This window comes from Wolffia australiana, chromosome 2 (genome assembly GCF_029677425.1).
Source record: "Wolffia australiana isolate 7733 chromosome 2, ASM2967742v1".
NCBI classification, from domain to species: Eukaryota; Viridiplantae; Streptophyta; class Magnoliopsida; order Alismatales; family Araceae; genus Wolffia; species Wolffia australiana.
Genome location: NC_135836.1, coordinates 22,547,121 through 22,562,489, shown reverse-complemented (window position 1 = coordinate 22,562,489; position 15,369 = coordinate 22,547,121). Strand labels below are relative to the sequence as shown.

The following is a 15,369-nucleotide window of genomic DNA, read 5'->3' as shown; positions in this document are numbered from 1 at the left end:
TACTTGCAAGGCATACATCAGAATAAAGCAGTAAAAACCTACGCAAATGACATATTTCCACAGCTAGTATAAAACAGTGGAGAGAGCTGAAAATCTTTCTAAAAAAAGATTAAAAATGCGACTAAACAGATTGGGGGGGGATATAAAAGGGGTATAAAATAAAAAGAAAAGCTCCATGCATGAACTCCTAAACTTACATGACATATGTTCACAAGTATAAATCAGAGGAGAGAGCAGAAAATCTGTCTAAAAAAAGATTGAAAAATGCGACTAAACAGATTGGGGGGGGATATAAAAGGGGTATAAAATAAAAATAAAACCTCCATGCATGAACTCCTAAACTTACATGACATATGTTCACAAGTATAAATCAGAGGAGAGAGCAGAAAATCTGTCTAAAAAAAGATTGAAAAATGCGACTAAACAGATTGGGGGGGGATATAAAAGGGGTATAAAATAAAAATAAAACCTCCATCCATGAACTCCTAAACTTACATGACATATGTTCACAAGTATAAACCAGAGGAGAGAGCTGAAAATCTGTCTAAAAAAAGATTGAAAAATGCCACTAAACAGAACTTGGGGTGGGGGTATAAAAGGGGTATAAAATAAAAAGAAAACCTCCATCGATGAACTCCCAAACTTACATGACGTATTTCCACTTCTAGTATAAACCAGAGGAGAGAGCTGAAAATCTGTCTAAAAAAAGATTGAAAAATGCCACTAAACAGAACTTGGGGTGGGGGTATAAAAGGGGTATAAAATAAAAAGAAAACCTCCATCGATGAACTCCCAAACTTACATGACGTATTTCCACTTCTAGTATAAACCAGAGGAGAGAGCTGAAAATCTGTCTAAAAAGATTGAAAAATGCCACTAAACAGAACTTGGGGTGGGGGTATAAAAGGGGTATAAAATAAAAAGAAAACCTCCATCGATGAACTCCCAAACTTACATGACGTATTTCCACTTCTAGTATAAACCAGAGGAGAGAGCTGAAAATCTGTCTAAAAAAAGATTGAAAAATGCCACTAAACAGAACTGGGGGGGGGGGGGGGGGTATAAAAGGGTCATAAAATAAAAAGAAAACCTCCATCGATGAACTCTCAAACTTACATGACACATTTCCACTTTTAGTATAAATCAGAGGAGAGAGCTGAAAATCTGTCAAAAAAAGATTGAAAAATGGGTATAAAAGGGGTATAAAATAAAAAGAAAACCCTCCGAAAAACCCCTTGGGAAGGACCTAGTCAGATTTCTTGATCCCTCGCCGCTGTGTGGAGGCACCGCGCCGATCGCCGCTCTGCTCGGCGTCGAATCTTCGCCAGCGCCGCCGGAGAGATTCTCGGAATCTCTCAGAATGGGTATTTCCATCAGCCACGCAGCTCCGCCGCCGCCTCCGCCACCGGTTGCGCCGCCGGCCGCCCATCCGTTGGGGCTGGCAGCTGCTCTTCCTCCGCCGGCGGAGGAGAAGAAGGATGAGTCGACGGAGAAGATCGATTACAAAAACCTTCCCTGTCCTGTGCCCTTCGAGGAGATCCAGCGGGAGGCGTTGAGTAAGCTCACGGATTTTTGTTTTGATTTTATTGATGTTTTCTGTTTTTTTTCCCAGTTTTTGGGACTTGCATTGTCTTGGAAACTTGGTTTTTGAGTAGCACAATGGCTTTTATTTTTGCTTATATTGTTTTTTCTGCTCATTTTCCGGGTTCCTGGGTGATTGTTTCTGGTTTTTGGACCATGCATTGTCTTGGAAACTTAGTCCATGATCCAGCGGGAGGTGTTGAGTGAGCACAACTCTTTTAACTCTGCGTCGAATGGGGGTTTTCTGTCCATTTTCCAGTTTAATGAGTGTTTATTTTTGGTTTTTATGCCATAGTTTATATTGCAAACTTCGTGGACAGTCACCAGGGATTAATGGTCATAGGATCTGGAGTATCATCTTGCATTTCGTGAGCACTTTGGTTGTCCATTTTTTTGTCATAAATATTTATTTCGAGTGAATAATTACAGTGGTCCTGTCATTTTATGATTGCAAGTGAATGAATTTTCATTGTTTCTGCATTAGTTTACGATACACGGAATGATTGACGGGGCCATCTAGCGGAGTGTAAATTGGATCGATATTATTATTTGTGTCCTACTGGGGACTATGTAAGGGAACTCAATTGATTTGATTTGTTTTGTTTTCGATGAGCATATATCAATGACAAGTGATGGTACTAAGTTTTTTTTTTTGAGGAAAAAATGGTACTAAGTTCTCAGCAAGGATTTGCTAGATTTTGAATTTTAAAGCCTCATTGTAAGCATATCTCTTACAAAATAATCCAACGAACTCCCTAGGGAACAATTTTTTTCTACCGTTGCTTCTCATATCAATTCTATACTATATGATAACATTTTTCTGTTGATTTTTCTTGGACCTCGTTATTCTCCATTTCAGTGTCTTTGAAGCCTGAACTTTTTGAGGGATTACGTTTCGATTTTACAAAGGGGCTTAACCAGAAATTCTCTCTTAGTCACAGGTTGGCCGTTATCTTTGTATTCTAGTCTCGCCTGTTTTCAAAGAGACTTGGAAATAACGTAATTTTTTTCAGCGTTTTTATGGGATCCATGGAAGTACCATCACAATCCATGAAGACTGTCAAAGTCCCAACATCACATTATGAGTTTGGCGCCAATTTTCTCGATCCAAAGGTATGTATGTCTTGTCTTGCATAGTTACATGCCCACTTGACGTTTATTTGCATTGCATTGCATGGAACTTGGATGACATGTATGTATGCGTGGAAGTAGTTGGATCGGCCTCTTTCATACGAAAATCGGGGGGTGGGGGCTGGTTTCCATGGGTGGAGATCAATAACTTGGTCCTTGTTCTTTGTAGTTGATGCTTGTCGGAAGGATCCTAACTGACGGAAGGCTGAATGCACGAGTCAAATGCGATTTAACTGATAATTTAACAATGAAAGTCAACGCCCAGGTACTGTGATATTCACTTAGTATCTTTCACTTGTGTGTTGGCCCCCATATTGTTTTAAGAACGAATTTTATGCCCCCTAAACAGCTTACTAACGAGCCCCACTACTCTCAAGGGATGTTCAACTTTGACTATAAGGTATGTTTATTGTGAAATTAAAAATTTTCTTGATGAAAGATGCATCTTGATTCCTTTTATGGAATAAACCACATGGTTCCAAAGCATATATCTTTTTTCATTAAATATCAAAAAATGTCTTTTCATATCCGAGTAATAATAGAGACTCCTCCTAAATTTGGTTTTTAATTCCATTTCACTTCCTTGCATTTAAATCTCTCTGGGTTTCTATACTTGCAGGGTAGCGACTTCAGGTCACAATTTCAAATAGGCAACAATGCATTTTATGGAGCTAATTACATTCAGGTATTGTCATTTATATTCACTTTTTTACGATTAAAAATATTTGGGCAGCACTACGTCACTTGATTCTAGGATTTATAGATCATAGCAATATTTCCAATGGAATGATATGAAATATGCTTTCTTTGAATTAAGTCTATAATGTGAATTTTCTAGCTATTTATACATGAAGGGTATCCAATCCCCCGTTACCTATTTATACTTGAAGGGATCTGCACTTGGGTTTTACAATGAGAACAAAGACAGTGTTATTGTTCTATTTTCCCTCTATATTTTTAGTCTTTCAAATGACGGAGAGATCAGATGCATCCTCATCATTCATCTGTGGCTTGGTTGATGATGACGATGATGAATTCTTACTTGTCTTTTAGCTGTAGATAAAGACTAGTCATCGTCCCATGTAGATGACAATTATCGTTGTCAGCAAACCCAGCTCCGAGCTATTCCTTACCCAAGTTCTTTCAGTCCGGAAATATTCTGTTTTAGTCCAATTAATCACCTGATATAACCAGTAAATCTAATCCGTGCTCCTTATAATGTGAGGTTGGTCGCCATTAATCTTTGACCTTTAATTTTCTCTTTATTTAACCTCATTTTCTCTTTCTCTTGCTCAATTGCAGAGTGTTACTCCATACTTGTCCCTTGGGACCGAGATATTTTGGCTGGGTCACCAAAGAAAATCTGGCCTTGGCTTTGCAGCTCGGTACAATACGCCAAAGTGGGTATGATCTCTCTGTCCTGGCCTTTGAATATCTAATGAGGCGGTAAAATTGAAGCTTTGGTCACCCTATTCGTTTTTTTTGAAGAAAAGGTCGCCCTATTCTTCATTCAATTCTTATGAATCAATTGACATAATTGATTATTGGGAGTGGTCGTGAGTTCGAGCCCCACGGTAAAAAAAAAAAATTGATTATTGGGAATTATTTCCAGGTTGGGACGGCCCAGGTGGCGAGCACAGGAATTGTAGCTCTTAGTTATGTGCAAAAAGTTTCCGAGAAGGTGATCTCTCATTCCCTCTTCGGCCACCAACCTCTAATCCATTGCTAATTGCATTTTTCCTCTTTATCTCTCTCTATCTCTCATCCACAGGTGACCCTTGCAACAGACTTTATGTACAATCACATGTCGAGGGATGTGACTGCAACATTAGGTTATGACTATATTCTTCGCCAGGTAATTTTCCCAATCTTTTACTTGTAGAAACTTTATTTAAATGATTATCAAATTAAATGCAACTTTGTTTATTGCTTTTAAACAGATAATTAATTGATTCTGTTATTTGTGCATTCCTGTGTTCTTGTTCATCAAACGTTGTGAGCCCCAGAATTATGAGTTTCTTTGACCTCTCTGACTTACATCATGAAGTTAATTTCAGTTCTTTCTTTTCTACATTTACAGTCACGAGTACTTTATCTGTAGAATTAAGTTATCCCTCAAGTATTGTCAGCTCAGTCTATAGCAAGACTTTAATTTATCTTAATTACCTCTGAGTTTACATGCGGGATTTTGTTCATCGAGTTTATTCCAGTAATTTCCATGACTCCATTTTAGTCCGAGTATTTTATCTGAAATATCCACCCATGTTGTGTTATCATTACCGATCTTTTAAAATATATTTTTGGAAATTTTAAACAAATAAATATTGCCATCCACCCAGAAAATATTGCGTGGTTCAGTCAATATTACTTAAATTTATCTTACTTACCTCTTAATTTGTTATATGCGGCATTTGTTCGAGTTTCTTTTAGTCTTAGATTTTTGTCTGAAACATACACACGTGCTGTGTAATTATTGATTTTATTTTTTACCGTCTTTGTGACATTTTTGGGGTGTTAAGTGGCACAAGCGCTATGAGCTCAGTCAATAGTATACTTTAATTTCTCTTACCTCTGAATTTACATGCTTCCTTCGTTCATTGAGTGTATTTCAGTTCTTTCCTAAGTTCCTTTCACATTCAAGAGTATTTTATTTGAATCATCCGCCCATACTGTGTGGCGTTTTTTTTATTTTACTTTTTACAGAATTTGCGGTGTTTATTGGATTGTTTAATGAGATAATTATTATCAGTGCCGGTTGAGGGGGAAAATCGACTCCAATGGCTGCGTTGCGGCATTCTTGGAGGAGAGACTGAACATGGGTGTAAATTTTATTCTCTCTGCGGAGGTAAGGTGTCACGACCGCGTGTTGGTTTGGCTATCTTCTGTCAGTGTAGCTGCCACTTTGATTGCCGTCTTTCTTTTTTTTGCAGATTGATCATCTCAAAAAGGATTACAAGTTTGGGTTTGGCCTGACGGTAGGCGAGTGAGAGAAAACTTCCCATTCCCTCTCTCTCTCTCTCTCTCCCTTCTCCCATCCCCTGTTCTTGAGATTTTTAATGATAATTTTTCCCGGCTGCTTCTGCTCTGTTTCGATCATCGTTTTAGCATTGAATCAGCTAATGCCATCTCATTTACTTCTTCGTCTCCTTTATATGATGACTTTCGCTTGATTTGAACAAAAATGCATTTCGCTTGATTTGATCACATTTAGCAAAATGGTACTCGCCCATATAAGTTATTGTATGATAAATTCAAATGGCTAGAATGGTAATCGAGGTCTTTCCAAATCTACTCATAACGTTGTAGTGATATTTATTTTTTAATTTGATAATAATTTTTACATTATGAAGCATAATCTTGTTCTTGGTGTCGCATTAGTGGCAAAGTGGTGCATTCATTGTCTTAGCCAAAAATACTTAATAATGTCCCAATGTATATGATGTTCAGTGCATGAAAATTTTGTTGCCAATTTCTTTCTTTCTGGATTACTAAAGATCGACATTTCTAGTTTTGCACATTAGAATTTTCATGCTCTCCCTCGTCTCCTCAAATGATGCAATGTTAAATACTTATTTGCGGTATAAACAACGCGTCATTTGGGGCTTGCAGTATAGAATTATCAACGGCTTGGTATGATAGTTCTCTCATTAATCGGCAAATTTTATCAAGTTTTCTGGGTTGACATGATATCAAATTATCAGATTGACTGAGATTGTATCAAATCATTCCTGGAGGTGATAGCCTAAAGCTTCATGAAATAATAGGTAAATGTTAAGCTAGTCTCCGAATACTAATCTCCAAAGTTTCTTCTCTTAGAATCATAATGATTAACTTACTAAAGATATTTCATACTTCAGGAAATATTTACCATCTTCATGATAAAGAGGCATACTATTACACTCATAAAATAATAATCACCCTATCTTAATATTTATATTTATTGTCATTGTCCCTCTCAAGTTTTTATTGAACGTTAAGATAGAGTTCTCTATCTAAATCTAGATTTTAACGAAGTACTTATTTTTAAGAAGTGTTTGGATCGTGTCCTTTTAAATCATATCAGTACCCTCCAAGTGAAGTTAGGTGATAAGCTGGTGTTTTTGAGCTAATTTTGTATGTACTCAATTAAATAACTTTAAGCTAATGATGAGCACTGATTGTTTCCATTTGGGATGTGAATTAAGGCTTTATTATTCTTTAAATAATGATTTGTGAGATGACATGAGATATGTATGATAAATGGGATCGAGTGATGCGAAAGGCAAGGCAGGACAGTGATAATTGATATTAAAATGAAGATAACTAAAATAGATAGTAGAACAACTAGTGATAATTAAGAAAAGTAGAACAAGTGACAATGAGAATAGAGTTATGATAAGGAGAAAGTGCACGAGGGATATGATGAAAAAAAATGAGTCATGAAAGGGAGATGACAATGATAGGTCTATGTGAAAGGTTATAAGGATGTGATGCAGTGGTGGAATGTGACAGTGAAACTGTTGTGAAGTGTAAGATGATGACATAAACTGTAGATCCTTATGTGCCACTAGGATTGTAGGGATTTGTGAGTGTTGGTAAGCTTACACATCCAAGACACCGATAACAAGCTTGATGGATCTTAGAAACTCACTACCTTTAAATTAGTCCTCAATGTAGGAAGTAAGTTTAAGGATGAATTTAGTAAGCATCTACACTTCTATTTTAAGTTGAGTGGTGAAGATGAAATGACCCTTGAAATTTCAGCTTAATTGGACTTCTAGATTGTTAGGTATTAAGCTTTGAAGTTGGAACAATGTTAACAGTCCATTTTTTTCCTCATGATCAATGATGCCACTTCCTCATTTTTTGTTGACGGTTAGAATATTTGATGATAAAAATGATCACTTTCATCTTTTGATTGGTTTCTTCTAGAGTGACACATGTCCCTACATAGAAGAAGAAGACAAAACATTTGATTATTATTTAATCACGGTGATGTGGCAGTGCGTCATCGCGTGCCATGTCACTATTTTTTTATCTTTTTTGGATTGAACCATGCCTCCACATCAGTGATTTTTTATCTTCTTTTTGAATTGAATGACACTTATGCCGCTCCGCGACATCACCTTTTTTTATTTTTCTTCTCTTTGTGTTAACTGAGCTGTTGACCTGTGTCATGTGCTTTAGAAAATATCAAAAGTATCCCATGATTGTGTGCTGTGGTAATGTGTTTCCACAGAGCCCATCAATATCCTTGCTTTTAATCAATTGCTATGGTACACAGGCACACCAGTATGTCCCTACAATCTTTATCTTTTAAAGATTTTAAAAGTTGAATTTTATTATGATTATGGTTTATATCTTTGAATCATATTTAATCCTTTTTCTAATATTCTATGTCACCCCTGAAAATTAAAAAAACTTATCAGCGAATGATTAGGCATCATGGAATCACAATTTTAAGACATTAAATACATTAATTAATCTTTAAAAGATTAATAAAATATAAGTAACCCTATAATTTACATTTGTTTACATACTTAACCTTTCTTAGTAATTGGACTTCTATCAATAAAAAATGTTAGCATCGGTTGGTTTGAAAATTAAATAGAATGATAGCATTTAAGAGCTTGAGTGACATATTCGTTGTATTTACATATTTTTAAAGTTTGAGATTTGGATTAATATTTTGTGATTATATTGCGATTCGGATTAAGAGTTATTCACACAAAAGTTTAAGTTATCTTTTGAGGATTAGTGAATACTGTAAAATGAATAATAATATTCAGAAATGAAAGTTATATAATTTAATCCTTTCAAAGTGGATAGATCAGGAATTTTAATGATATCCTATATCTCTATAGAAAGACCAAGGAACATGCATTATGCATAATGGAAATATATGTGGCCGGCAAGCCAATCACACATTCCACATCTCATTCCATATTCATTAATAGAACATATTCATTATAGTGCACGTGTGATGTGTATAAGGAAGTCCATGAATATATGATCAGACTTAGTGAATTATGATGAGATCGTAATACGGAGATCACTAGTCTTTAAGTATGTGTTCTAAACATTCCTATTCAAAGGATATGCGAGAAGGCCATTGAAGTATCCGGATAGAATAGCACTATCTAGCCTCACTCATATGATGAATATGGCCGGTCCCGTCACCATTAGTGTGGCGACACTAAGGATAAATAGTGGGTGCTCTTTGGTGGAAAGAGTTCACTGAATTGATCCGTACGAATCCCTGAATGGTATTATACCGAACTGTCAATCAGGTTGATTCACGTCACGGTTGTGTAAGTGGTCCTTAGACTTGAGACACCTAAGATGTCTTGTGGACGGACAGTTGTACTTTAGCTATGGCCAACGAGTCTCTAATCATGGGATTCTAAACGGTCTTAGTTCGGGTGCATCAAGAAGTACACGAAGGCAATTGAGTAGTCAAGATGGGATCATCCACCCTCGGTATAAGAGGTGACAGCTCAAGGAAGACGATGCAATGAAGTCTTTGGCCAAGGTAGTGAAATATCGGAGAAGAGTTCTCCAATGATTTCCGAATGCATCAGTACTACCTCGGATGATCGATTAGGGTTTGATAGTTGACCATGCCCTAAGTTGTCAAAGGAGCGTCAAGTGGATGAGGGATTATACATACACGGTAACCGATGATGAACAAGTTCCATGAGTGACTCGATACACACTCCTTTGTATCTTCTAGGACACGAGGTGTAGCTTGGCACCCCACGTGTCAGAGTCTCAATCTATTGATTGGGTTAAATTGATCCAACATTAATTAATCTATATGATGATATACTTAATTAATTTGGAAGGCCAATAAAGGTTATTGGGCCAATGGAGTCGTTAACTAGACTAATACATGGGCCTAGAGGCTCACACGCAAATGGTCTTTTGGACGTTGGAAGATATACTTAAGTTTTGGGGGTTTTTATGAAAAATACCCACTTAGTATAAAGAGGGGAAGGCCCTGAAGGAAATTCACTCAGGCCAGAATTGTTCAGGGGCCTTTCCCCTTCTTCTCCACTCTCCCCACACCCTCTCTACATCCCTGATGTGATCGGGACGACGTAAAGACGTCGACGGAGAAAAAATGGGGCTCGTCAACGAGAAGGAGGAGATCCGACGCGTCGAGGACAGTGAGGATACGTCTAGAGGCTGCACACTTGAGCAGCTTGACTTGTCTCGCTTTGGGATTGAAGAAATCACAGATGCGATCCGTGAAAAGGTGCTTCGTTCAATGGTTTTTGTCGATGCCGTTCGATTCACAAAAGACTTTCGCTGCGCATCATTTTGATTTATTCATCCAGATCTAGGCCTCCAGAACCCAACAATGCATCCACATAAGTGAGGAAAAATTTAGAGCTGTGAGATTGAAGCATATCCATAAAAAAGGAGTGTAATACTCATGGCAGATCCTTTATTTTATTATTTAACCCTTGCATCCAGGAAGATTTGTTTATTTTATTATTTTATTATTTTTAATTTTGTTTTTTCAAGCTAAGATATTGTATTGCCATTGTACATTTGGGTGTGTACATAGACTATGCATCTTCCTCACGAAGAAAACTTTTTCACCTCATATAATGTCTTATTAAAATATTATGTAAAAAATTAGTTCTTACTACTTAAGAAGCTAATGAAAGTATTAAATCACATATAATAACAAAACTGATTTAATATTCACATTCAATTAGTAATCCCTTTATTATTCTGAGTATCCAATTGAAATTATGTGATTTTGATCATGTTTTCTTTGTGATGTTTATATTTTATTTAATATTCTATTGGGGTTCATGGTCTTGAGTATTTGATGAATGTTAAGTGTTGTCAAATGACATGAAGTTTGGAAACTAATTTAGATATTAAATGTTAGTAATACTACATAGTAGCATAATATTTTTTTCATATCCTTGTGAAATTTTCTAAGACATCTATTAAGTTACATGAAATGCTGAATTATATTTTTAATAAAATTAAATCATATGTCACACTATCGTGGATACACAAACCAATGTCTGTCATAAAGATGTCTTCATTGAAAGTAAATAAGCTGGCATATCATTATAAATGAAGTTAAAACCCACAAACAAACATGATTTGTAGAGGATGGCATTCACCTTCAAAGTAAGCGTAGAGCCAGGCTCTGACCTTAATTTCTAGGCTATATACAGAACTATCACCTGAAAAGGTGGGGGTTGAGAAGGCCATAGATTTCAAGAAAGCCAAGACAATTTTTGGCCCCGAAGATCATTTTTAACCTCTCAACTTACACAATTATCTTTGTTCTTCAGATCCTGCAGTCCAGCACAACACATCGCCATTTATAAAGCTCCCTTCCAATCATTATAGAGAGAAATAATATTAATGGAAAGGATGATACTAAACATTGGACATCAATCAGAAAATTCTCGTCCATAAAATCAATTATAGACATTGATCTGGATACTAATTTCCCTGGCCCTAAGTTCTTTTTAGAAAGTATTGAGGGATATGTGATGGGGGACCATCACGACAACACTGAAATGGGACAAGCCCAACCGCACCGACCGCTCGTGCCGACGCTTGCAGCCCCAACTTTAAGCATCCGGTTTGATGGTTCGTGCATTTCGAACGCTATTTTCATCATATTTCATTGTATTTTAATTTCGTTAAACTGCTGGACCTGGCCATTATGTTTGGGCCTCGTCCATGTAATTTCCCTTTTTTTTGTTGTAACAGTCGTCTAGGGGAAGGACTTCGTTTCGTGACGGTTCCTTTCCCTTGGGTTGTTCACTTGGCACCCATCCTCCCTATATAAGGGGATGGCATGCCCAAGTGTAGTTAGGAATTTGAAAATTGAAAATTGAAGTTCTTTGTTTTCCCTTGTGTGTCTTTCTTAGCGAGAATAGATAGTGATTAAGGTTCGCCATTTTTTACCTAAATTTGGTAAAACTGGACCGAACCGATACCGTCAGTTCGTTTTTCATGGTTTTACCAAAATTTCGGTAAAGTTTTCGGTTCAGACCGCAAACCAGACCGAAAACCGAACTGAAAATGAATATAAAAAATATTACAATTTATTTGTGGGAACCAGGATTTGAACCCTGGCCTCCCTTTCCTCAGCGCCCACTTGTTACCAACTTTGCTATAATGCTGTTGTGAAGATAGAAAATAAATAAACAATATATTCATACAAAAATAAATTTATTTAAATTGCAGATCCGAGAGGAAATGGTTTCCCACCGTGTTGGCTTCTAATGGAGGATCTTGCACGAGTCATTGCTCGCGATCGCCGCCTACATTTTGTCGCTCTCAATAGTGTCGCCATCAACATCGTCATCGTTTGATCTCTTGTCCCGGCTTCTTGTTGTCCATTCTTCAAAGTATCACCAACTTTGTCCATGGATTTGAGAGGAAACCAGGTATATCCCATATTTTTATTTATTTTCTTTTATTGATATTGTTGTATTTTCATTACATAGGTTCCATCAAATCATGCCCAAATCGAAACTAATTTGCTAATGGCTGAAGATGAGAATTCTCACCACAAGAGAGTTTCACCTGTCTTGAAATACTACATAAAAAAGAGTGATGGAGATTATCGATGCAAGCTTTGTAAGGAGAAGGAGTTGACTGTGAAAAAAGACAAGACATGCAGCACAATGAGGTTATGGACACACTTGAAAAAGTTTCATGCCGTTTTGCGTAGGCAACTTATGGACTCATCTAGTCAGAAACCTGTATCAGACTATTTTCACTCTGCAACAGAATTTACAGGTAGAACACCGGAGAAAACAAAAGCAGAGCTATTAGATCACATCATTAGTACTGATATGCCATTCTCGATTATTGAACATCCAAAGTTCAAAAAAATGTGTGAGTACTTTGCACAATGTACTTTGAAGCTACCAAGTGCCAAGACAATTTGGCGTGCCGCGAATGAAAGATTTGAAGAAGAGAAATCACAATTTATAGAGGAGCTTAGCTGGGTTGATAAAGTCTCACTTACACTGGACACTTGGACTACCGCAAATCGTGTGGCTATCTTTGGGATGACAAATTCATTGGATCAATGCTGAATGGAAGCTCTGTGAATGAGTTCTCAGTGTAAAACAATTAATTGGATCACATGAGGGCTCATACTTAGCAGAGATATTACACTTAGTTTTGAAAGATTACAATTTGACTCAGAAGGTATTTGATGTTTTCTTAGATTTTTTCCTCTTAATCATTAAATAATTAACACTATTTTTCTCCTTTTATAGGTATTTTCCATCACAACAGATAATGCTAGTAATAATACTACAATGGTTGCAACCTTAGAAAGGCTATTAAAGGATACTGACTCTAAGTTCAACAAGCAACACATTGCACCATGTATGGCACATGTTTTAAACTTATCCGCGCAGCGAGGCTTGAAGCAACTAGGTATTTAATTATGGTAAACTTTTATTTCATTAATTTTTTAAAGTTATTCTTTTAAAATGTATAAAAATGTTTTTTTATTTATATGTAGGTGCCAAAAATATAATTGAAGAGGATATTGAGCAACATGAAAGTACAATTGAAGAAAACATTCCAAGGTTATTCAAAGATATTCTCTATAGACTTTGAAAACTAGTCATTGCTGTTGGAGCTTCACCGCAACGTCTTCACCACTACCAAAATATATGTGATAAATTGGGCATGGAAAACTGTAATCTACTCATTGAAGATTTCCCTACAGGATGGAACTCAACATATGATATGATTGAAGCAGCTTGGGAAAAAAGAAGAGTATTAGAGAAGATGGCGAGTGACTATCTCAACACCAACAAAGTGAACTTTTCCATCACAGATGAAGAGTGGGATCTCCTAAAGCTTTTTTCAGGTGAACTTCAAGCTTTTCATGACATAACTGAGGCAATTTCAAAGTCCAAGTCTGTTACATCATCAACAGTTTTAAGAGCTTATGCATTTCTATCAAGAAAATTTCAAGCATCAATTAAAGGTCTAGACAACCCTCTTCAAAGTGAAGTAAGGGTACCCCTAAGCTTTGAACAATCAAGGTCTCTTAAAAGTGCATATGTTGCCATGAAGGATAAATTACAAGAGTATGAGGTTCTCTCAAAGACTAAGCCTATGCTGTATATTGCTACAATGGTCGACCCAAAAATGAAGTTTGCATTTATTCCAATAAGTGAGCAGAATTCTATCATTCAGTATGTACACAGGTTGCTTGAAACTACTTTGTTGACTTCAAATCCACATTCAGTTGTTGAAGATAGACCTGTTCCAAGTGCCAAACGATCAAAGGTAATTATTGCGTTGATGGAGCCAGAGCAAACAAACACAACAATGGTACCAATATCTACTAGAGAAGAAGTGGAAGGTTATCTAAGTGAACCTCACATTGGTGCTGAGGATGATTCACTTGAATGGTGGCATCATATTGGATCAAAAAAATACCCATAGGAAGGTTATCTGCAGAAACAATATCAATTCTTATGACTATGAAATGTTAGGTTCATGATCACCATGTGGATGATGAGCTAATAGAATCTGAAGCATACGGTGATGTAGAAGAACTCAAATGAGTCATATTTTATATTTTTAAGGTGGCATTCTTATATTTTTGAATTTTTTTTTGGGTTTGTTTCATCTTACTCATATATTATGATGCTTTTGTAAAATTTTTACAGGTTAAGAAGATAGATCATGATGCATGGCTCGAAGCGATGTAGTGTCACATTGGAGTCAAAGCAAGAAAAGTTAGGAGCAAGCAAATATAAGGAGCCACGTGTTGTGGGATCTCTTAGAACAAAAACTTAGCATATTTAACAACTCAATAACTTATCTATATTTAGTACTTTTTTCCTCGTGAAAATTTCAAATAAAGAACTCTTAAAACTTTTACATGAATCTTCTTTGATTTGTGATGAATCAATAGCGAAAATGATTTGATTACATTCTAAAATTGATTGACTCACTTTTTAATTAAGCATTTTACCTATATTTTGATTTTAATTTTTTAACTTTGATCTTGATTTTGGGTTGGTATTCATGACCGAAATATAGGTTTTACCGAACCGAACTGATCTTGGACCGAACCGAGACCGTGCCGAAGTTTAGGTATAGGTTTAGGTTTTTCGAAAAAACAGGTACAGAGATCTACACCGTCATTCCCTAATAGTGATAGTTCTGTAGAGAGAGATAGAGTGGAGATCGTGGATATACGCCACCGACCTTGAAGCCCACGTCGAGCACACTCCATGGAACGCCTCACCGCCAACGGTTCTAGTCCGCGCTCCTGTTTTCTTGAGGACTCCTCAAGATCTTGGGTTTCTTGAACTGGTTACGTGATCCAAGACCATTCAAGAACGCCAATCAAGCTCCTTCTTGAAGAACAAGGTTGATCAGAACGGCATTGGCTCTTGGGCGCTTGTTGATCTCTTCATCGCCGACGAGGTGCCATTGCTGCTACCGTCGGCACCCTTGACGGTCGATCCCCGTGCCCCTTCTTGAATTTTTTTCATGTTTGAAGCCGTCGTTCCTCTTTCTTGCTGCATCCTGGGCGCCGTCCGATCTCCAGTTCCGTCTCAGACGTTTTCATCCAGGCTATTCATCGGCGAATTATCCGCGCGCGCGTTGTGCGCTGATCGCACGCCCGCCAGGCACAGTAGTGCA

General features: G+C 37.0%; 1 protein-coding gene across 1 annotated transcript; it reads left to right on the top strand.

Moving 5' to 3' along the window:
• The first annotated feature begins 1,220 nt into the window (after positions 1-1,220).
• Positions 1,221-5,863, top strand: LOC144700134 (mitochondrial import receptor subunit TOM40-1-like). The gene is made up of 11 exons (XM_078571543.1): positions 1,221-1,556; positions 2,441-2,522; positions 2,595-2,694; positions 2,882-2,977; positions 3,062-3,112; positions 3,332-3,397; positions 4,015-4,116; positions 4,325-4,393; positions 4,484-4,567; positions 5,462-5,557; positions 5,643-5,863. Exons 1-11 carry the CDS (start codon positions 1,361-1,363, stop codon positions 5,697-5,699), a joined length of 999 nt encoding a protein of 332 aa, XP_078427669.1. The 5' UTR covers positions 1,221-1,360; the 3' UTR covers positions 5,700-5,863.
• Positions 5,864-15,369: the final 9,506 nt, after the last annotated feature.

What these genes read in the sequence shown, in the direction of transcription:
- LOC144700134 (XM_078571543.1), top strand. Translation starts at nt 1,361, where the DNA reads ATGGGTATTTCCATCAGCCACGCAGCTCCGCCGCCGCCTCCGCCACCG. An exon ending in TGTTCAACTTTGACTATAAG is followed by an intron (nt 3,113 to 3,331) that starts GTATGTTTATTG and finishes CTATACTTGCAG; the next exon opens with GGTAGCGACTTCAGGTCACA. An exon ending in ATGGAGCTAATTACATTCAG is followed by an intron (nt 3,398 to 4,014) that starts GTATTGTCATTT and finishes GCTCAATTGCAG; the next exon opens with AGTGTTACTCCATACTTGTC.